The sequence below is a fragment of the Berghia stephanieae genome, chromosome 4, assembly GCF_034508935.2.
Source record: "Berghia stephanieae isolate SIO BIC M18660-M18661 chromosome 4, UCSD_Bste_1.3, whole genome shotgun sequence".
Lineage (NCBI taxonomy): Eukaryota > Metazoa > Mollusca > Gastropoda > Nudibranchia > Aeolidiidae > Berghia > Berghia stephanieae.
This window is the reverse complement of record NC_088363.1, coordinates 81,571,495-81,594,382: the sequence shown is the minus strand read 5'-3', so window position 1 is coordinate 81,594,382 and position 22,888 is coordinate 81,571,495. Positions and strand designations below refer to the sequence as shown.

General features: G+C 35.1%; 1 protein-coding gene across 1 annotated transcript in view; it reads right to left on the bottom strand.

The window, feature by feature from the left end:
• Positions 1 to 22,888, bottom strand: part of LOC144971369 (DNA repair protein REV1-like) — a 60,469-nt gene that overhangs the window by 18,757 nt on the left and 18,824 nt on the right. The window contains exons 7-15 of the mRNA XM_078912164.1: positions 22,161 to 22,285; positions 18,094 to 18,248; positions 16,040 to 16,159; positions 14,462 to 14,682; positions 13,916 to 14,060; positions 12,811 to 12,941; positions 9,456 to 9,678; positions 6,950 to 7,035; positions 1,022 to 1,216 (exon numbers count right to left, since the gene is read on the bottom strand). Of these exons, the coding sequence (XP_078768290.1) occupies positions 1,022 to 1,216; positions 6,950 to 7,035; positions 9,456 to 9,678; positions 12,811 to 12,941; positions 13,916 to 14,060; positions 14,462 to 14,682; positions 16,040 to 16,159; positions 18,094 to 18,248; positions 22,161 to 22,285 (1,401 nt within the window). The remainder of the gene's footprint in view (positions 1 to 1,021; positions 1,217 to 6,949; positions 7,036 to 9,455; positions 9,679 to 12,810; positions 12,942 to 13,915; positions 14,061 to 14,461; positions 14,683 to 16,039; positions 16,160 to 18,093; positions 18,249 to 22,160; positions 22,286 to 22,888) is intronic.

The window sequence follows — 22,888 nt, the reverse complement described above, 5'->3', positions numbered from 1 at the left end:
GATTCCTGTTGACACCAGACATCTTGTTTGATGGATTATCTACAGTGCAGCACGAAAATCTCGAAATCACTGAAATCTCACAGAAACATGTGAATTTCCCGTTTTAATCCATCTAATTTTTTCTCCTTCTTTCCGTTGAGGCAGCAAACAACATCATGTTGACGATAAATGCTGCTCTGTAGTATACATTAGGAAGACATTTTTCACAGCTCCTCCCATGTCGCCAACTGTCAAGGTCTTGTTGTAAATGAATTTGGTTTGGAGTGCCTTTTATGTTTTTTTTTGGTTTTTAAGGGTTTTACAGCACTCGCAACCCATTGAGGTCATATCAGCACAAATAAAAAGGAAGAAAATGGGATGGTAAAAAGTCCTAGAATTACAATAAAAGTACCCACGAAAAAAAGAAAGACAAAGGGGAATTCGTTCAAATAGGGAACAGATGTAGATTCCAAGAGCACACCTGCTATTGAAGGAAACAAGACACACTCAACCCTACACCTCATTACATCACCAAAACAACCCACGTTTACTCCTTCCCCCCACATTCTTATTCATATTCTTTGTAAAATACCCAACAGGGAAATCTCAAAAACACGGAAATCTGGAACAAACAGGGCCGGTCCCAACTTGTTTGAGATTTCCATGCTGCGCTGTATGGTGCTTCAACAATTGCCTAGGCAAAAGTATCAAATGACTAATTTTATCTAGTCTGTATGGGATTTATAAAGATGTGATGGTGGGGCAGAGACTGGAAACGATGATGTTATAGGCTGCAGATCAGGGAGAAAAGTAAACCAATTGCTATTCAGTTTTGTCAATATCTGATGTATCTTACAAACTTAATGCACTTTTATGTCTTTATAAACGTATGTTAAATATCGTTTTGAAATGGATACCTGGTCACTGTTCAAATCCACGTTTGTGAAGACTGATTCTATTTCATGTGTTCTAATCAAGTTTATCTTTTTACTTTTTTATTTTACTTATCGAAGAACATTCCCTGTAAATAAAAATGATTTACTTGTGATTCAGATGGTAAATGATCATTGATAATCATCTCATTTTGTTTGGGAGATGACGAGTGCGATGCTGTCTCAAGAGTAGTTGACGTGCCAGGCTCAGATTGACAATTTTTACGTCTCTTATGCTGCTCAATACCATTTCGAATTTCTGAGGCAATGTCAGCAGGCAGTTCTTCCAGAACGCTTTCACTAACCTTTGGGAAAGACAGTCACAAAATATCATATCATGATGAAATTATGTCATCGTATAATTCTATCATTTCTTTGTATTTATTAAACAACTTATTTTTATATTTGTGCCAAATAACACTACAACCTTGCGCAAAACAAATTTAATAAATACAAAGAAATGAAAGAACACGTTTTTCCACCCCTCCAAGTAAGATTCTAGGATATTTTGTGACCAATTGTGTGGTAGTAGTACTTCATTCGCCATAATTTGTATTTTTCTCCATCTGCTTGAATGACAATTTGACCCCAAAAAAGAAAAACATTGGATTTGATTTCATGCTCACCAAAAGATTATTTTCAATTGCCAATGAGCTGTCTTTTACACCTTATTTTAAAACAATAAAATAAGCGAAAATATTCTGCAATCATGGAATAAATTATTCAACAATTTCGTATTTACTAAGAAATGATAGGGTTTTCCATTGCGAGGGCAGGAATAATGAGTTTTATTCCACCCCTCTCATTGGAAAACCCTAATATTTCTTAGTAAATTGAATAATGTTTTGAACGCGTTGAAAAAAAATGTTATTCAACTATTGCAGAATATTTTCGCTTATTTTATTGGTGTGAAGTAAGGAGTAAAATCCAGCTGATTGGCAATTATAAATAATCTTTTGGTGTGCATTGTCAAATTGTCATTCAAGCAGAAGAAGACAGATACAAATTATGGCGAATAGAAGTACTAATAGCATACCATTTGGTGACACAATATCTAATAATATTACTTGGAGGGTAGAATAAACATATTCTTTCATTTCTTTGTATTTATTAAACTCGTTATATTTTTATCGTACCCAATAACACATACTCACAAGGTTGTTGTGTTATTGGCATGATAAAAATAGTTCGTTTAATAAATACAAAGAGATGAAAGAATCGTATATTACATCACTTAATCCATTTCAGCATGCGATGTCCAAGTGACAAATCAGGGAATAGGCATTGGTGTAAAATGAAGATCTGAAAAAGTGTGTATGAAACAGTGTCAGACAAGGCAGAGAGAAAAACAGTGTCAGACAAGGCAGAGAGAAAAACAGTGTCAGACAAGGCAGAGAGAAAAACAGTGTCAGACAAGGCAGAGAGAAAAGCAGTGTCAGACAAGGCAGAGAGAAAAGCAGTGTCAGACAAGGCTGAGAGAAAAACAGTGTCAGACAAGGCAGAGAGAAAAACAGTGTCAGACAAGGCAGAGAGAAAAACAGTGTCAGACAAGGCAGAGAGAAAAATAGGTCAGACAAGGCAGAGAGAAAAACAGTGTCAGACAAGGCAGAGAGAAAAACAGTGTCAGACAAGGCAGAGAGAAAAACAGTGTCAGACAAGGCAGAGAGAAAAATAGTGTCAGACAAGGCAGAGAGAAAAACAGTGTCAGACAAGGCAGAGAGAAAAACAGTGTCAGACAAGGCTGAGAGAAAAACAGTGTCAGACAAGGCAGAGAGAAAAACAGTGTCAGACAAGGCTGAGAGAAAAACAGTGCCAGACAAGGCAGAGAGAAAAACAGTGTCAGACAAGGCAGAGAGAAAAAACAGTCTCAGACAAGGCAGAGAGAAAAAACAGTGTCAGACAGGCAGAGAGAAAAACAGTTGTCAGAAAAGCCAGAGAGAAAAACAGTGTCAGACAAGGCAGAGAGAAAAACAGTGTCAGACAAGGCAGAGAGAAAAACAGTGTCAGACAAGGCAAAGAGACAAACAGTGTCAGACAAGGCAGAGAGAAAAATACAAGGGAAAAAATATCTATTGCAGAATATTTTCGCTTATTTTATTGGTGTGAAGTAAGGAGTAAAATCCAGCTGATTGGCAATTATAAATAATCTTTTGGTGTGCATTGTCAAATTGTCATTCAAGCAGAAGAAGACAGATACAAATTATGGCGAATAGAAGTACTAATAGCATACCATTTGGTGACACAATATCTAATAATATTACTTGGAGGGTAAATAGACATATTCTTTCATTTCTTTTGTTATTTATTAAACTCGTTATATTTTTATCGTACCCAATAACACATACTCACAAGGTTGTTGTGTTATTGGGCATGATAAAAATAGTTCGTTTAATAAATACAAAGAGATGAAAGAATCGTATATTACATCACTTTAATCCATTTCAGCATGCGATGTCCAAGTGACAAATCAGGGAATAGGCATTTGTGTAAAATGAAGATCTGAAAAAGTGTGTATGAAACAGTGTCAGACAAGGCAGAGAGAAAAACAGTGTCAGACAAGGCAGAGAGAAAAACAGTGTCAGACAAGGCAGAGAGAAAAACAGTGTCAGACAAGGCAGAGAGAAAAGCAGTGTCAGACAAGGCAGAGAGAAAAGCAGTGTCAGACAAGGCTGAGAGAAAAACAGTGTCAGACAAGGCAGAGAGAAAAACAGTGTCAGACAAGGCAGAGAGAAAACAGTGTCAGACAAGGCAGAGAGAAAAACAGTGTCAGACAAGGCAGAGAGAAAAATAGTGTCAGACAAGGCAGAGAGAAAAACAGTGTCAGACAAGGCAGAGAGAAAAACAGTGTCAGACAAGGCAGAGAGAAAAACAGTGTCAGACAAGGCAGAGAGAAAAACAGTGTCAGACAAGGCAGAGAGAAAAACAGTGTCAGACAAGGCAGAGAGAAAAACAGTGTCAGACAAGGCAGAGAGAAAAACAGTGTCAGACAAGGCAGAGAGAAAAATAGTGTCAGACAAGGCAGAGAGAAAAACAGTGTCAGACAAGGCAGAGAGAAAAACAGTGTCAGACAAGGCAGAGAGAAAAACAGTGTCAGACAAAGCAGAGAGAAAAACAGTGTCAGACAAGGCTGAGAGAAAAACAGTGCCAGACAAGGCAGAGAGAAAAACAGTGTCAGACAAGGCAGAGAGAAAAACAGTCTCAGACAAGGCAGAGAGAAAAAACAGTGTCAGACAGGGCAGAGAGAAAAACAGTTGTCAGAAAAGCCAGAGAGAAAAACAGTGTCAGACAAGGCAGAGAGAAAAACAGTGTCAGACAAGGCAGAGAGAAAAACAGTGTCAGACAAGGCAAAGAGACAAACAGTGTCAGACAAGGCAGAGAGAAAAATACAAGGGAAAAAAATATCTATTGCAGAATATTTCGCTTATTTTATTGGTGTGAAGTAAGGAGTAAAATCCAGCTGATTGGCAATTATAAATAATCTTTTGGTGTGCATTGTCAAATTATCATTCAAGCAGAAGAAGACAGATACAAATTATGGCGAATAGAAGTACTAACAGCATACCATTTGGTGACACAATATCTAATAATATTACTTGGAGGGGTAGAATAAACATATTCTTTCATTTCTTTGTATTTATTAAACTCGTTATATTTTTATCGTACCCAATAACACATACTCACAAGGTTGTTGTGTTATTGGGCATGATAAAAATAGTTCGTTTAATAAATACAAAGAGATGAAAGAATCGTATATTACATCACTTTAATCCATTTCAGCATGCGATGTCCAAGTGACGAATCAGGGAATAGGCATTGGTGTAAAATGAAGATCTGAAAAAGTGTGTATGAAACAGTGTCAGACAAGGCAGAGAGAAAAACAGTGTCAGACAAGGCAGAGAGAAAAACAGTGTCAGACAAGGCAGAGAGAAAAACAGTGTCAGACAAGGCAGAGAGAAAAGCAGTGTCAGACAAGGCAGAGAGAAAAGCAGTGTCAGACAAGGCTGAGAGAAAAACAGTGTCAGACAAGGCAGAGAGAAAAACAGTGTCAGACAAGGCAGAGAGAAAACAGTGTCAGACAAGGCAGAGAGAAAAACAGTGTCAGACAAGGCAGAGAGAAAAATAGTGTCAGACAAGGCAGAGAGAAAAACAGTGTCAGACAAGGCAGAGAGAAAAACAGTGTCAGACAAGGCAGAGAGAAAAACAGTGTCAGACAAGGCAGAGAGAAAAACAGTGTCAGACAAGGCAGAGAGAAAAACAGTGTCAGACAAGGCAGAGAGAAAAACAGTGTCAGACAAGGCAGAGAGAAAAACAGTGTCAGACAAGGCAGAGAAAAACAGTGTCAGACAAGGCAGAGAGAAAAATAGTGTCAGACAAGGCAGAGAGAAAAACAGTGTCAGACAAGGCAGAGAGAAAAACAGTGTCAGACAAGGCTGAGAGAAAAACAGTGTCAGACAAGGCAGAGAGAAAAACAGTGCCAGACAAGGCAGAGAGAAAAACAGTGTCAGACAAGGCAGAGAGAAAAACAGTCTCAGACAAGGCAGAGAGAAAAAACAGTGTCAGACAGGGCAGAGAGAAAAACAGTTGTCAGAAAAGCCAGAGAGAAAAACAGTGTCAGACAAGGCAGAGAGAAAAACAGTGTCAGACAAGGCAGAGAGAAAAACAGTGTCAGACAAGGCAAAGAGACAAACAGTGTCAGACAAGGCAGAGAGAAAAATACAAGGGAAAAAAATATCCTTGCCTCATGACAGGCTGATCTTTTGGGATGTTATTTTTTTCTTGTATTTTTCTCTCTGCTTCGACTGGCACTGTTTCATACAGAATATCTCAGATCTTGATTTTCAAACAAGTTGCAATAACAGAAATAATTTGAAGAGAGAAAATCAAAGGAAAGTGTAAATCCATTACATCTATTAGCGAAATTTTCCTTGTCTTTTGTACATTTTGTATATAATTTAAAAGTTCATCGGTGATTTAAGACATTTTCAGGAAATTTTTAAGAAGCTATAGGAAATCTATGAAGCTATAGTATGAAAATAAAAATTAGGACGTCTTATGATGTAAGGAAGAACAGCAGGTCAAAAAATGTATCTGTATATTTAGCCTGAGAGAAAAATCACAGCTGCACTGAGGTCTTTGTAAACAATATCACTGTAATATTAAAATCAATATAACAATTTCTAATGCATAATATTAGATACTTTGCGATAGACTAGTGTCATATCCAAAGGGTAGAAAGGAATTTGCATGTTTCGCGTTATAAAAACCAGGATAAACTCCAGCCTAATGGCTGTAAAGAAAAACTTTTTTGACAGCCCATATTTTCCACAAGGAGAGATGAGAATATGTCAGTCAATATTAGACATAGGATGTGTTCGAAGGGGGAGAAAAACAGTACTCAATATTTAAAAAATTAATAACATTAATTTTTGAATGTTTAAATATAAAAATGGAATAAATAAAAATAATGATCCGTCCTAAAAATTGATTGAGGTCTGCTTACTTGTAAAGTAAAAATTCATAATTCACTTTAAAAAGCAACAATTTAAAAAAAACTTTTATATAGTGCAATATCCACTAAATGTGCTCAAAGCGCTTTACAAAGGGTCCCTGACCAACAGTAACACGTAACATGTAGAACGTGACATGACGCCTGTTAGGCGATATTACAATTTTTCGGACAGAGACAACGCTGTTGATGGTCAGGTACTCATTTTACACCTGAGTACGGTGAGAGAATGTGAGTAAAGAGTCTTTTCCAAGGACTCAACTATGCGCTGAGTGAGGCTCGAACCTAGGACCTTCCGATCCGAAAGCGAGTGCCATACCACAAGACCACATAGCAGCACAATTTACCTCCACAAGAATTAAATAACACTTCAAAATCCTTTAAATAATGAAGTCTGGTGCCATATTTCATTTTCAGTAAGTTTTAATGACTTAGAAATGCTCTTGAAGTTCTTACATCGGAGCCACAATTTCGTAATTCTACGAATATTTGTTAATTGTAGGCAAATGTGCCCTAGGCCAGGATTGCCTACCTGTGACGGTGACAGTAGAAAGCTGACATCTCTCATTGATAAAACATCCAAGCTAGAATGAGATCTTTCCTGGACCATGGCAGAGCCTGAGGAGTCGAGATAAACCAGTTTAGAGTCAACCATTAATTATTGAGGTTTTTTAAAAAAAGAGATAAATAATATCTTTATCTATACCTTACATTGTTTGTGTTTGTTTTTAGGTGTTTTACGACCCTTGCAACACTATTAGGTAATTTCAATGCCAATAAAAAGAAAGATGATAGATAAAATGTTGTATATCACAAGTTAAAAGTACCAAAGAAATAGCAGGTTAAAGGCAACTGATTTAAATAGGGATCATATGATTCCACGAGCAATCAACAGATGTGCCTATTTTGGCATTAGCTAATATAATAATGATAATAATAATAATAAAGCACACAAAATTGTAAAACATCATTATAAACATTTTTGTACACACACCCATTTATACAAGCGCACACACACACTCACACACACCTTCACAAGACACACACACACACCTTCACAACGGCACACATGCATCAAAACGTGCTTATGTATACAGAGACGAAAAATATCTGTTTACATGAATTATTGAATAAAAATCATATCAGGACATTTAACAATAATGGCAGATGAAGGGAGATTATAATATATTATATTGAAAGTCCCATCCAGACACGAGCAAAGGATCCCACTTCGAAGGATATACTCAAATATTTACAAACTACAATAAATTCAAAAGTAATAACAATATAAGTACATAAGAGAGAGATTGTACAATATATTTGACTGTCTCTCTCACGGCTAAGGATCCCTGCCAGGACCAGGGGAAAAAACAAGCAATCTCAATCCAGAACAAAGACAGAGAGCAATATGGGAAGGGAAAACAGATATGGGGGAAAGAAGTAACAGGAAGTGACCTCTCTGCCCACCATAGAAGGTCAAATGACCATGGCAGAGCCGAGAGTTTCTCTCTAAATCTAAGATGTTGGGTAAACAAGTTTGGAGTCAACAAGAAATCATGAAGTTTTTTTCTGAAGTATAAAGTTTATTTTCATAACAAAGAAATTGTTGATCTTTTTTTTTTCTTTTTTTTTTTTTAAAAGAAGAAAAAAAAAGAGGCTTAATTCTCATATTAGTGGCTATGTGGTCTAGTGGTATGACACTCGCTTTTGGATCGGAAAGTCCTGGGTTCAAGCGTCGCTCGGCGCATAGTTGAGTCGTTGGAAAAGGCTCTTTACTCACATTCTCTCACCATACTCAGGGGTAAAATGAGCACCTGGCCGTTAACAGCGTTGTCTCTGTTGGAAAAAAATTGTAATATCGCCTAACAGGTGTCATGTCTTGTTTTACATGTTCATATGTGTTGCTGATGACTATATAAAAACTCAAGTTAAGTTAGATTAGTATTAGTACTCTATAATAGTGTTGATTAGTAGACAGTTGATGAATTTGGATGGCCTTGACTTGTCAGGAGTAATGGGACACCCTTATATACAATTTTGAAAAAATACTAACTGACTGGACACTACATTTTCCAACACTTTTCTTATATTTTATATATCTATGTATTTATTTATTTATTTTGATGAAGAAGCTTTTGAACTGTTTTCGTTTCAATTAACCCTCTCCTTACCAATTGTAGGAATATCGTCACATTCGTTACAATGAAAAGAACAATTTTCTTATTCAGATGTTTTATAAATCACACAATTTGAAAATAAAATCTTTTTTTGTTTGTTTGTTTGTTGCTTTAGGTCTCTTCCAACACAATTGAGGTTATATGAGAGACCGCTGAAACAAAAAAAACAAGCAATCTAACAAAAATAGTACAAATGTCAATCAAAATCATAACCTAAAGATATCATAAGCTAAATTATAAATAACCAAGAACAAACAGGCAGAGGATTTACAGGAAAAAAAATATCCCCTGTCAAAATACAATCACAAACCAAAGAAGCAGGATAGGCTAGTAAAGAGAAGAAGAAACGACATCACTATCGGATCGTACACCCATGCGAACATCATAGGTATATGATTCAAGGGTGATGCTCCCATCCAACCACCCGCAATAAAATCTTTATTATATGAACAAAAACTCAATACCGTTTGGTAAGCAAAATGATGCATGACATGTACTTCTTGCTTTTAAGTATGTTATAAAATACAATTTGTGTGATGGATCGGTTGGACATTTCAGTAAGAATCTTGAAAGTGGTCGGTAAGGAGAGAGTTAAAACATTTCCTCCTCAACATCATTACCATTATTATTTCTTTTTCAACATTATTATTTCTTCTTCAACATCATTACCATTATCATCATTTCTTCTTCAACATCATAACCATTATCATCATTTTTTCTTCAACATCATAACCATTATCATCATTTCTTCTTCAACATCATAACCATTATCATCATTTTTTCTTCAACATCATTACCATTATCATCATTTTTTCTTCAACATCATTACCATTATCATCATTTTTTCTTCAACATCATTACCATTATTATCAATCTTGTCCTCCTCCTCTTGATTGTCAAGTTTTCTCCCTATTTCCATCTTCTCGGGTTCCTTGGATTGTAAAACAGAGCCACCACTATCTGTGTTTTTTGATGGTCTCCTTGTGCTGGCAGCAAACTGAAGAATACTCTGATGGCCAATGTTACTGTTACACTGCTGACCAGGTCCTCCTTTGCCTTCCAGTCTCTGAACTTGAATGCCAATCTGGTTTTAAAATTTTTAATGAAATAAATATTCAAGTGCTGTGAGATTGTAGACCATGATAAACACTGTAAAACTACCATAAAATAAAATAAATAAATATAAATAACTAACACTTTTGCAGATCATTTCTACATTTATCGCAATGCTCAAGGAAATGCCATTTAACTCCCATATTTCAGCGTAAGATGCTTATGCAAAGCTGCCAATCCCAATTGAAGAAAAGTTGTAATTTTGACTAAAAAATGTGTTATTTTGACTGATAAAAAGCGTAATTTTGACTGATACAGGTGTAATTTAGAATGAAAAAAGGTTTCATTTTGAATGATATAAGGTGTAATTTTGACCAATAAAAGGTGTCATTTTAACTGATAAAAGGTGGAATCTTGACTGAATAAAGGTATAATTTTGACTAATAAAACGTGTAATTTTTAAGAAAAAGGTTTAATTGTACAAAACAAAGGCATGATTCATAAAATGATATCACTTGATGTTTGTCTGGCGAGGATTCAATACTCCAGATCATTTCTCAACATGTCGATATCCCATTCCATGGAATCAATGTTTTCAAATATAAATCCAAATAATAATCTATACAGAACAGTCTTTTTACAAGTTCAAATTCGTATTTACACTAAATACATAATTCTTTTCAGTCAACTGCCGAGAAGTCTATTTAATTTAGCCAAAGAAGCAGCAGCTGACTTGGTTTGTTTGTTTTTAAGGGTCTTATGGAGCTTGTTTGGTTTGTTTGTTTTTAAGGGTCTTATGGAGCTTGTTTGGTTTGTTTGTTTTTAAGGGTCTTATGGAGCTTGTTTGGTTTGTTTGTTTTTAAGGGTCTTATGGAGCTTGTTTGGTTTGTTTGTTTTTAAGGGTCTTATGGAGCTTGTTTGGTTTGTTTGTTTTTAAGGGTCTTATGGAGCTTGTTTGGTTTGTTTGTTTTTAAGGGTCTTATGAGCTTGTTTGGTTTGTTTGTTTTTAAGGGTCTTATGGAGCTTGTTTGGTTTGTTTGTTTTTAAGGGTCTTATGGAGCTTGTTTGGTTTGTTTGTTTTTAAGGGTCTTATGGAGCTTGTTTGGTTTGTTTGTTTTTTAAGGGTCTTATGGAGCTTGTTTGGTTTGTTTGTTTTTAAGGGTCTTATGGAGCTTGTTTGGTTGTTTGTTTTTAAGGGTCTTATGGAGCTTGTTTGGTTTTGTTTGTTTTTAAGGGTCTATGGAGCTTGTTTGGTTTGTTTGTTTTTAAGGGTCTTATGGAGCTTGTTTGGTTTGTTTTTTTTAAGGGTCTTATGGAGCTTGTTTGGTTTGTTTGTTTTTAAGGGTCTTATGGAGCTTGTTTGGTTTGTTGTTTTTAAGGGTCTTATGAGCTTGTTTGGTTTGTTTGTTTTTAAGGGTCTTATGGAGCTTGTTTGGTTTGTTTGTTTTTAAGGGTCTTATGGAGCTTGTTTGGTTTGTTTGTTTTTAAGGGTCTTATGGAGCTTGTTTGGTTTGTTTGTTTTTAAGGGTCTTATGGAGCTTGTTTGGTTTGTTTGTTTTTAAGGGTCTTATGGAGCTTGTTTGGTTTGTTTGTTTTTAAGGGTCTTATGGAGCTTGTTTGGTTTGTTTGTTTTTAAGGTCTTATGGAGCTTGTTTGGTTTGTTTGTTTTTAAGGTCTTATGGAGCTTGTTTGGTTTGTTTGTTTTTAAGGGTCTTATGGAGCTTGTTTGGTTTGTTTGTTTTTAAGGGTCTTATGGAGCTTGTTTGGTTTGTTTGTTTTTAAGGTCTTATGGAGCTTGTTTGGTTTGTTTGTTTTTAAGGGTCTTATGGAGCTTGTTTGGTTTGTTTGTTTTTAAGGGTCTTATGGAGCTTGTTTGGTTTGTTTGTTTTTAAGGGTCTTATGGAGCTTGTTTGGTTTGTTTGTTTTTAAGGGTCTTATGGAGCTTGTTTGGTTTGTTTGTTTTAAGGGTCTTATGGAGCTTGTTTGGTTTGTTTGTTTTTAAGGTCTTATGGAGCTTGTTTGGTTTGTTTGTTTTTAAGGGTCTTATGGAGCTTGTTTGGTTTGTTTGTTTTTAAGGGTCTTATGGAGCTTGTTTGGTTTGTTTGTTTTTAAGGGTCTTATGGAGCTTGTTTGGTTTGTTTGTTTCTAAGGGTCTTATGGAGCTTGTTTGGTTTGTTTGTTTTTAAGGGTCTTATGGAGCTTGTTTGGTTTGTTTGTTTTTAAGGGTCTTATGGAGCGTGTTTGGTTTGTTTGTTTTTAAGGGTCTTATGGAGCTTGTTTGGTTTGTTTGTTTTTAAGGGTCTTATGGAGCTTGTTTGGTTTGTTTGTTTTTAAGGGTCTTATGGAGCTTGTTTGGTTTGTTTGTTTTTAAAGGTCTTATGGAGCTTGCAACACATTTATGTCATATCAGTGCCAGGAAAAAGGAAGAAAATGGAAAAGTAAAAAAGTTCTAGAATTACAATCTAAGACCCAAGAAAAAGTAAGACAAAGAAGGATCAGTTCAAATAGAAAACAGATGAAGATAGACCTTTCCACCTAACAAAAATGGCAGACTTCAGTGTGGAGGAAAACTGGAGAGAAATGCGGAACAAGGAAACACCAAGAGGAAACATCATAAAAGATCCAACTAAAAGAGTGCCTGCATTCCATAACACCAGGAAATACTGGGTTTCCTCAAATCGCCTCTCAACTGGACATGGTAGAACTGCATAAAATATGTGCAGATGAAAACTTGGAAAACAATGATACCTGCCGGAAATGCCAGGCAGCCTCAGAGACCAGCGATCACATCGTCCTCCATTGTCTAGTTACTAAACTTGAAGGTAGTTATGAAACTGTCTTTAGGGCGGAGGAAGACTCTCGAAGCTGTGTTGACAAAATGAATTTGGAGGTGTAGCCATACGCTACTACTACTAGCGAATTTAACTCTCACTGAGATTAGAAGCCCCACCATCATTCTAAAGGAAACTGTCTTCCCACAACTCATCAGTTTGGCCAGGGTAGTTTTCAATACCCGTTTCGAAATAATTGATTTTTCCTCACTTTTCAAATAAAGATATAAGATTTTAGTTGTGGGTAGTTTTCGACAAGAATTTTTTTTAATGACCAAAACCAACAGCCTTGTAAAAAAGACTTCCCTGAATAAATTGAGTGGAAATCTTACCCCTCGGACATCAGGAGCAGATAAATTGTGATGTTTATACATGGACACGACTTCATTTCCGATTTGGTTCCCGTCACTCGTTGCCATGGGGAATATAGTTGACTTGGTCACTGTGTTGCATATGCCATGTCCTTACAACAACAAAATGAACAAATATTAGATTATCATTCTTTTAATAACCTTGTCTTTGAACTCATTTCAAGTTAGTGAATATTTTTCTTTCAACCTCATCACGTAGCCACTTATTATATAAGCTGATCAATTTAATTTTCATTATCCACTTCTCCCACAAACATATGCCTGATGGCCAGAATAATACTCTACATCCCATTATTTTATACTTAATTTTTGTCTTACTGATGGATCATTTACGATCTTCATTTTATCGATTTCAACCATCAAGACATAGGATTTTCAAAAACATGAGATGAATGCTTGTCATTTCTTGCATTCGTAATTTTGTGCTGCCAGATTTAATTCTTCGATAAACATTCAAAAAGGTAAATTCATGAAATCTCCAACTACCGTTTTTTACTACTTTTTTACAACTTAAGATGCTAATTTACGACTATTTAGGACCTTTACGACCAAGAGGTCAAATTTATGCCTTTTTACGACTTTATGACCTTGCTGGACACCCTGCTTAATACTACATCTTTCAATTGAGATCTGTTCTACTTTCTACTTAATTTCAGTTTAGAATCACTCAAAGACTAAATAGAGATCACTGTTTTTCTCATTTCCATGAGCCATATCACATATTTAACAAGTAATAAACAAAAATAAATATAACAGCTTAAAAAAAGAACAAAATAACAAACATGGAATGTTTCTGGCTCAAAACCTTCCTTCAGCCAACAACAAAAATAATGAAAACAAAAACACATGAGTAAAAAACCATATTGATCTGTTTTTAAGTAATGTATTAATATTTTCATTGTTTTTTTTTTTTAATTGTTGACTGAAGAAGGGTTTTGAGCCAGAAAACGTTCCGTGTTTGGCTTTTCGTTCTTTTTTTGAAGTTGTTATATTCATTTTCGTTTACTACTTTTTAGAGTCCACAGCTTCTATCAGCTTAGTATAATATATTTAACGCATCATTTACCCATAAACTTGGCAGACTCAGCAGGGGCATCAGGCCTCTTAACCATCAGCTTGAGAGTGAGGCTTCGACCCTTGACCCCTAAGTTGTACAAGCGATTAGCCACCTCATCAGACAATTCTCTGAGAAACTTGACAGCGTCAGAATCCTGTGATGAAAGAATAAAAAAATGATCATACACTCACATTTAAAAAACATTTTAAAAAAGAAATACAATAAAATGTGACTCAAAAAGATCAAAAAAAAGGAAAAAAAAAAAAAGAAAGAAAAAAAAAATATATATATAAAAATAGATAAACATAATGATAATGGATTCTTGTCTGTGTTATCCCAAAATGGTCCACAAAAAACACGATTCTGGCATAAGGCCTTATCAAGGAATTCTTGCCTACTCTACTGTATCTAAATGACCTACCTCCTCCGTCTATTTATTTTCAGAATATTTGCGCAACCCCCCCCCCCCCCCTCTATCAAAATTTGGTCAAAGTGCACACACCTCCCCCCCCCCCCCCCCCCCCCCCCCCCCTCCTATTTGATACACTAGATTACCTGTGTGAATCGGATTCCATAGTTGACTTCAGCAGACACTGACTTCCTCTGCTTATTCCCCTTGACTCCTCTGTCATCTATACCTAAAGAGAAACGATGGAGTGAATCCCCTGTCTTGGGGCCAAACTCTCGCCGAAGTGTCGACTCTGGAATTGACTGGAGATCTCCACATGTTGTCACCCCAAGCCTGGCTAATTTATTTGACATCGAGTAACCAACACCTTGTGTGAAGAATTAGTGTAGATGAAAAATAAAGTTTTAGATGAATGTTATGTATTTGTAGTAACTTTTAAAAATTGGTTTAAAATAGTATTTTTCACAATATTTAACAAACAAGCTACCCAATCACTGTTGGCGAATAGAAAAATATGATGAGTGTCTCTTTATTGATACTGGATGTTTGTGTTATCCCAAAATGGTCCACTAAAAACATGATTTTGGCATCAGGCCTTATCAGTCTATAGGAATTCTTGCCTCTCTACTGTATCAAATATACCAAAACATGCTGTTTTACATCCCAAAAAAAAAATCTATTGATTATTATAGCTTTTAATATTGAGTTATAAGAGTGGATGGGCAATGCTGGCAACCCTAGCCCATGCAAATGTGTACAATTGAGAGCCAAAAAGAGCAAGATTTTGAAACAAAATGTATATAATTCTGCAAAAACGATAATTAGCGCTAAATCTGATAAAGGGCATTTAGACCAAACTGGTAATAATATAATCAATATTTAAATTAATGAATAAGTTTACACTTTATAGACTAGATAAATAGTATCAACTTCCAGATCCATGTATAAATCTGATATGACCCAGCCAGATAATATATTATATTGAACTCACTTCATGAACTTCTGGGTCAAGAAACAGATAGTGTTTAAGAACTAAAAAAAAAGTATGAATTATGAATGCTAAAAAAGCTTAAATAATAAAAATGTTACTATTAAATCCTCTGCAAAATGTGTACAATGAATGAAAATATATAAAAATATGCATTTTTAGGTAAGATTGGCACCACTGGATGGGCTTTAAAACTTTTCGTGAATATTTTACAACACATTCAACAATAAATTATAGAACTCTACTTTACTTTTGAGTAAAGATCCTTTATCATTCTTAAAGAATTGTTTTCGTTTTTAGTTTATGTCTTTTCAGAATAGTTCCTAACCTGCTCCTCTCCCCCCCCCCCCCCCCCCCCCCAACCCCCTCGTCATTAAATGAATAATAATATAATAAAAAATAACAACCTGGTAAATCATACTCAAATTTTTTAAAAATTAATTAAAATAATAAAAAATATCAACCTGGTAAACAATATTCAAATAGAAAAATAAATAAATAAATAAATAAATAAATAGATAAAATAATAAAAAATACCAACATGGTAAATCATATTAAAAATAGAAAAATAAAATAAAAAATAGATAAAATAATGAAAAAAATACCAACCTGGTAAATCATATTAAAAAAAAAAATAATTAGATAAAATAATAAAAAAAATACCAACCTGGTAAATCATATAAAAAATAGAAAAATTAAAAAAATAAATAGATAAAATAATGAAAAAAATACCAACCTGGTAAATCAGTGACTTTTTGATCCTTGATAAAAGCTTTAGCATCATGTTTGAACACTTGAAAAACTCCATTTGGTTTGGCTCTCTTTGTGGCCAGTCGGGCGAGGAGTATATTAGGACCTAAGCAGATATAAAATCATCACAGTGTTTTGTTATCATTCATTCCATTTTGTTTGATTACTTTTCTATATCAAAAGCTCCAACAAACGTCATTGCACAGCGGCTCACTTTTCAAAAAGCTAAATCGGGATATCGATAGGGAATGAGATTAGCAGAAGAGTAGCGTCCCTTGATTGGACGTCACCCATAGTCTGAGACGTCACCGGCGGAAAAGTTATTAGAGAGAGAATGTCATTTTGGTTGTGCGCATGCGTCTCTCGTCCTCGCGAAAGCACTCTTCCGCTAATCTCATACACCGCCATGACCCCAAACAGCAGAATGTTTGGACTGCTATATGTTACAGTTACAGTGAATGACATAATCAGTCGGATGGTGAAAAGGTTTGAACTGAGACATTGCCAAGTTTAGTTAAAAGATCAATTTTTTATCAAAAATGAGTTCTTGTCATAAATGATTAAATCAATCCTTTTTGTACATCTTCGGGGAGTATCAAAGCTTAATTTCACTTTTAAATATTTTCTACAGCTAGTCAAGCTGAAAAGTATGAAATTTGAGAAAAGTTGCTGGATGCCTTTCCCATACATCCGACCATTACGTCATGAAAAAGCACCCGATTTACTTCAAATAAAGATTAAAATGCTCTGGTGAATAAAAAATGCAAATCCAAAGTTTTCACCTTCTGACTGATTATGTCATGCACTGACACATATAATATGAATGTAATGTTGTTGTTTTTTAATTTTACAAAGCAGGCTACAATATATTTTGTTACTGCGATTTCATGGCTATGCAGCTTATAAATAAAGACTCATGAACCTTTAATACAGTGCAAAACACATTCTATCTATCAAAAGTAAAAAGAATAAACAAAGTTGAGTACCCTTGCTCATTGTATTATAATAATATAATCTCGCTATACCCACATGATTTCTATGAACATAACATGAAGATAGAAAAATGATGGTTGAAAGAGAAATATGGATAAGGGAAGAAAAAAGAAAACAAAGAGAGAGAGAGAGAGAGAGAGAGAGAGAGAGAGAGAGAGAGAGAGAGAGAGAGAGAGAGAGAGAGAGAGAGAGAGAGAGAGAGAGTAAAGTAGAGACTACTATACCAGAAATGTTTATGAATTGTTCTTTTTTTATAATAGCAGGAAACTGTAATGAATCATTTCTAAAAATGTACCTATGACTTATAAGCTCGCCAATTGTACTACCAGGCTACAGCTACTTCGAACAAAATATAATCTAATTTGCACTATGCCCTCCCTTCCCTTTCGACAATCAACTCATCCAAGGCCACCACTGGTCTAGTGTCACTTTTGACATTTGGCACCAGTCTGTCTAAGCAGATGTCATAAAAATGGGAGTGACACCAAAGTTCATGAAACTGAGCACAAGTGTCAAAATGATGGTGATTTTTCCTCAAATCTTCCTCAAATTTTCCTCAAACTTAACGACCTGAGCTTTTATCAAAGGAAAATATTCGACACAGAAAGACAGCGGAAAATTTGCGAGAAAATCTCAGATTCTCGGAATCCTGTGGATAAGATTATCATCACTGTCTCATATTAAGTCACGTTACAAGCTTAAGCATCTCTTAGGGGAAAAAAAGAAACCAAGGAAAAAGACAAAATTTTTAAAATGGCATCCGGATTTTTTAAGAGTATAATTTTCTCCTGATGGTCGTCGTGAGTGGGCAACAGCAAATAGTCTCATTCTATGACAAAACAAATGTCACAAAGCTAATAGAAAGAGGGCAAGATATTTAAAAGAATAACAAGAATTGTCCTACTTACTCAACAGGAAAAAAGGTTGAGGGCCTCAGTCCAGATCAAATATATTTCTCTGATCCTTAATTTGCTTGTTGCTTTGTTTTGACTTGTAGAATTTGTATTCAAATTTATCATAGAATTCAACATTGTATAAATTAATTACCTATCCCTACAGATGCAGTACATCCTGTTTTGTCAAGCACTTCCTTCCTTAGAAATCTTGCAAATTCACCAGCTGAAGCACCAGTATCTGAGAGGACATCAGTGCAATCCACAAACATTTCATCACAGCTTACAGCTTCTATGTCATGGGTATAGCTGATAATGGGCCGAAAAGAAAAATTATAGATCTATTTATTATAAATCATTTGAACTGACTGTGTTACAATTCGCTATGCCACAGACTGACCTGGGCCAACTAAATGAATTGAGGACATTGATGGATGATTACATTTCACAAATCTAAAATATTACTCTAATTTTAAACCGCAATATAAAATGATGCAAGCATCAGTTGTGCTTCATACTTTTAAGAGTTTATCTAAGGGATGTAAATGGCAAATAAAAAAAATTCTGAAACCAACTCGCACACTCCTTTTAAAAAAATTGAAACTACAGATGTATTTGTAAAAAGCTAATTTTAACTAGTAGAGTATGTGTAGCCAATTTATCACTATGATAATATGTATACTGCATAAAACTAAGACCTATTGATGAAGTGGAGATTTCTACTTTCCTTTAAAGAAAGATCTAAGATCATCACCTGATTTCATCTTCTTGGATGGTTGTTTAATTATGATACTTTTATCACTGCTACCACCACTACAAGTAGGCCTACTACTATCACAACTACTACTACTACTACTACAAACATCAGTATCAACAAATTTCCTTTTCAAAGAAGGCATTGAAATTTCTTTTTCTTCTGTTTTAGATAATGGACCAGTGGGCTTATTTTGCTCTATTGCTATCCTTACTTCATCTGCTCTTTGATGGACTGATACTTTTTTAATTTTTGAAACCTTTGCCTTTGCTGGCTTTTCATGTTTAGTCTTCATTCTCTTTCCAGCTGTTTGCATGTAGTAGCAAAGGGCTGAATCGACAGGACTATGTACAGGATCTTCTCTATGGAAATACTCTACACAGCTCTTTTCACATTTAAGGAATTTGTATTTAATCTTGTGGATGGCTTCATAAGTCCCTACATCTAATCTGTTTGTTGTGCCTGTGATTATATTATTCATTACACTGAAAGATGATTCTACTCTAGGCCCTGTGAAGATAGAAAGACAAGCTCTTATTACCGGACCTAGTATTTCATATTGGGGGTTTGATATCACCTCTGTCCACCACCTATCTAATTTCTTCTCTTTTATTGATGAAATAAATTTGGTATCACTTTGGAGGGTGGAAGCTGCTGTAGAAAATGTATCTTTATCCTCAGGTTTGACTATGGTTGGCAATAAATCATAAATATCTTGTAAGCCTAATGAAGCCCTGCTATGACCACATAATTCTGGATCAATTGTTGAAAGGAGAGCTAGGTTTTTATTGGTAATGGGAAGCTTGAACTTAAGATATTTCCCTGTCTCTCTGAAAGCTGACAGCACTGTTTTCCTGAATGCATTTGCTTCCTGACTATCCATGTCAATTAAAATCTTCTGAGTAGCATCACCTACATAAATTCTTTTCAAAGGATGTATCTTATCACAATCAATGCTGATTTTGCTGATGTCCCTACTAAACTCATTTACATATTCATGAGTCAAGAAGCAAGTCAAAAAAGTCTTAAAAACTAACACAGCCTCATCAAAAAGTCGATGCACCATTGGCTCTTTCTTTTCAAAGGTAAGAATGAAACTCTTAAAGAGAGGAAGAATGCTGACAATGGTATTAACTAGTAATAAACTTTCTTTTGATTTCATAAAGAGTTTGCAAACTATCCTCCTTTTTCTCTCCCTACCTGCTGGTGTAAGTTTTTGTTTTTAAGTCTGTGTAAAATGAGCATTATCCTAGTCTTAGAGTCTTTCTTTACATGTCTAAGAAGAGCAGATATTTTTTGTTGTTGTTCTTTCTTTTCTTCTACAGTGAGCCAAACTTTCCTTCAAGTCATCTCGTATATCTGAACTATAATCAAAGTCACCAAATAAATCATCCAAGAGCCTGATAAGCATCCCCTTACTATCAAGAATTGATGTGAATTTCTTCACAGCATTGTGAATATGGTGACAAACATCTCCATCAATATCAATGATGTGAGGTGCAACTTCCTTTAATCTAGTCTGAAAGCCATTTAATGAGCCCCTCATATAAGCAGCTGAGTCAGAAAGCACTGAAATCAAATTTGTAAAAGGTATCTGATCTTTTAAAAACTGGTTCCTAACAGCCTCAAACACTGTCTCTGCATTTACAATTGTCATTTCAATGCTAGCATATAAATCACAAACACTATTCTTCAAATGATTACAATAGTAACAAACTAAAACATTAAGAACTCTCTTTTTTCACCCCTTAGAAGTTGATTCATCAATATTAAGTGAAAAGGGGCTATTTTGCAAGACTTTGACCAGGCGGACATGCTCCAGTTCAGATAAGCCATAGCGGAGCTTGTAAGTGGCTGTTTGTCTCTCCATGTGCATTTGAGCTAATGATTTTTGATCTTTTGCTAATTCCTGTGCAAATTGAATAAGGTGAGGTGCCATGGAAAGAGGTAGAGTATGCTCGGCCATAAAAGAACACAGGAAAGCCTCCTGGTGAGTAATTCTATCCTTTTGTGAAACTGGCCTGGGGCCAGTAGGCACAGTGGAGTCTTCCCTAGCAAGTCCTAAACTATCTAAATTAGGAGCTGCTCCATATGGGAGAGGCAATGTTGTCAAACTAGAAGATGAAAATGTTCCATCTATTTTGTCTCTGGTAGCTTGCATGGCTGCTGGGAGTCTTTGATTTGAAATATCTATGGCTCTGTTACGTTCGTGTGATTTACTTTTAGAGTGAACTTTTAGGCATCGAACACCACCTCCACTATATTTAATCTCAGATTTACAAAGGCAACACCATGCAAACCCATCCTTCTCTATCTTTCTGATGTAACTTGAAAAGAAATCCCCCAGATTGTCTTTAAGGGATAACCATTCCCATCTAAATTTGTTTGTTGATGTTACATCTATAACATCAATAGGAGATTGTCTATCAACAAATCGATGTTTTGATTTTGATTCAGTCACCTTTGTTGATGCCATTTTCAAAAACGCCTGTCTAAATTTATAACTACAAAGAACTAAAGTGAAGAAAAGTGGTGAATCTAAAATAAAGATTGAGGATTCTCAGTTTAAAAATCACCCGATGCCGAGATCTGATTGACTGATTGTGATTGATTCTGTAAGTTCACTCTCTTACTAAGACCCAAACAAAACAACGTGATTGGATCGTCCTAGAATTTTCTAGAATCTTATCTAAGTATCAGAATTACGAATCCAAAACCAGAGAAATCAATGTAACATAAATTTAAAACAAACACATGCGACAGTAACAAAATAGATTTGCTAAAAATATCAACTTAGCTTCGGGTTTCAACCAAGAAGAAATTCACAAATTCCGCCACACTTCAACAAGCATCCATTGATTTGCGAAAAAGGAAAACAAAACATCCGGTAGTGGTATTTATACATTATGTTCGATATGTAGCCAAAGTGGCTATTTACCGAACAAAATTTCAGAATTTTTTTTTCTGAAAAACCTCTATTACTGCGATGTAGTTCAGAATCAGTCAGAAATTTTCTGTCTGAATTCATGGCCTGGAAATAACGTTATCACGTTTGTAGTGAAAATAACCTCTTCCGCACCAAACAGCAAGTGGAGTGTTTCAGTGCACACAGAAAGTGCTTGTCATGCCTGGGCCTATATGCACCATATTATATTACAGTAGTATTTAATAATACGTTTTTGTTAAAATATTTTGTTTTATCAATTTGATCTATTTATATTCTTTTTATTTTCATTTTTTTTCTTATGAATTGAAATATTCTGAATTCAGAAAAATTCTGAAAGATTTACATCCCTGTTATCTACGTCTCTATCTCTTGAAACAGACACTCCAACCATTGGCTAACCCATGGACAAGACAGTCTGATCTATTGCAATGATCTTTCAACCAGATCCAAACTTGACCCCACTATCCATACATTATTGAGTGGTCAAAAGCAAAATTATTTTAAATAGGGATTAGAATACCTGGCTACGATATCATAGAGAGTTCTAGAGACTCGGTTGTATCCATCAAAGTCGTATGGAATAGTTAGAAGATCAGGACACAAAGTCTTTGCTCTGCCCATAAACATGCCATTTTTCACACCTTTCTGAAATCAAAACACACAAAAATAATTATTTAAACATTAATGTCGTGCATTTTATGAAAACATTCCTTGAGAATTAGAAGGTACATCTAGTCCGAATCAATCCTGGTCTGTGCACCATTAAAAGGACAAACATTGCTTGCTATCACTTAAATATGACACTCCCTGAAAAATACTTGTCTAGATTTTAAAATTTGGTTGAACACCACAAACTGTTACCACCAGAATCCCTCCGAAAAGAGACATTTTCTGGTTTCCAATAAATAAATACATCCATGGTTTTTTAAATAAAACAGGGGGATGAGTAGGATCTTGCATGTTTTATATTTAATAGGCATTCTACAGAAGCAGTCCAAAAACAGCTAGTAAGAATAATTATTACACTGCAGTCCTCTTAAGGTAAACTGTGTTAAGTTTACCATACCATTTTCAGTATTTTCCCCAAAACCCCACACCCAACTAACACAAAAATATATTTTTTATCACTCAAACACAATAGCAGTAAAGTTCTTGCCATAGATAATTTCTTTAGCAAAACATGTTCTACAACACACAGTTCATTTTCTTTAAATTTTATGACGTATAAGAGAAATTTGAAAAAGAAAA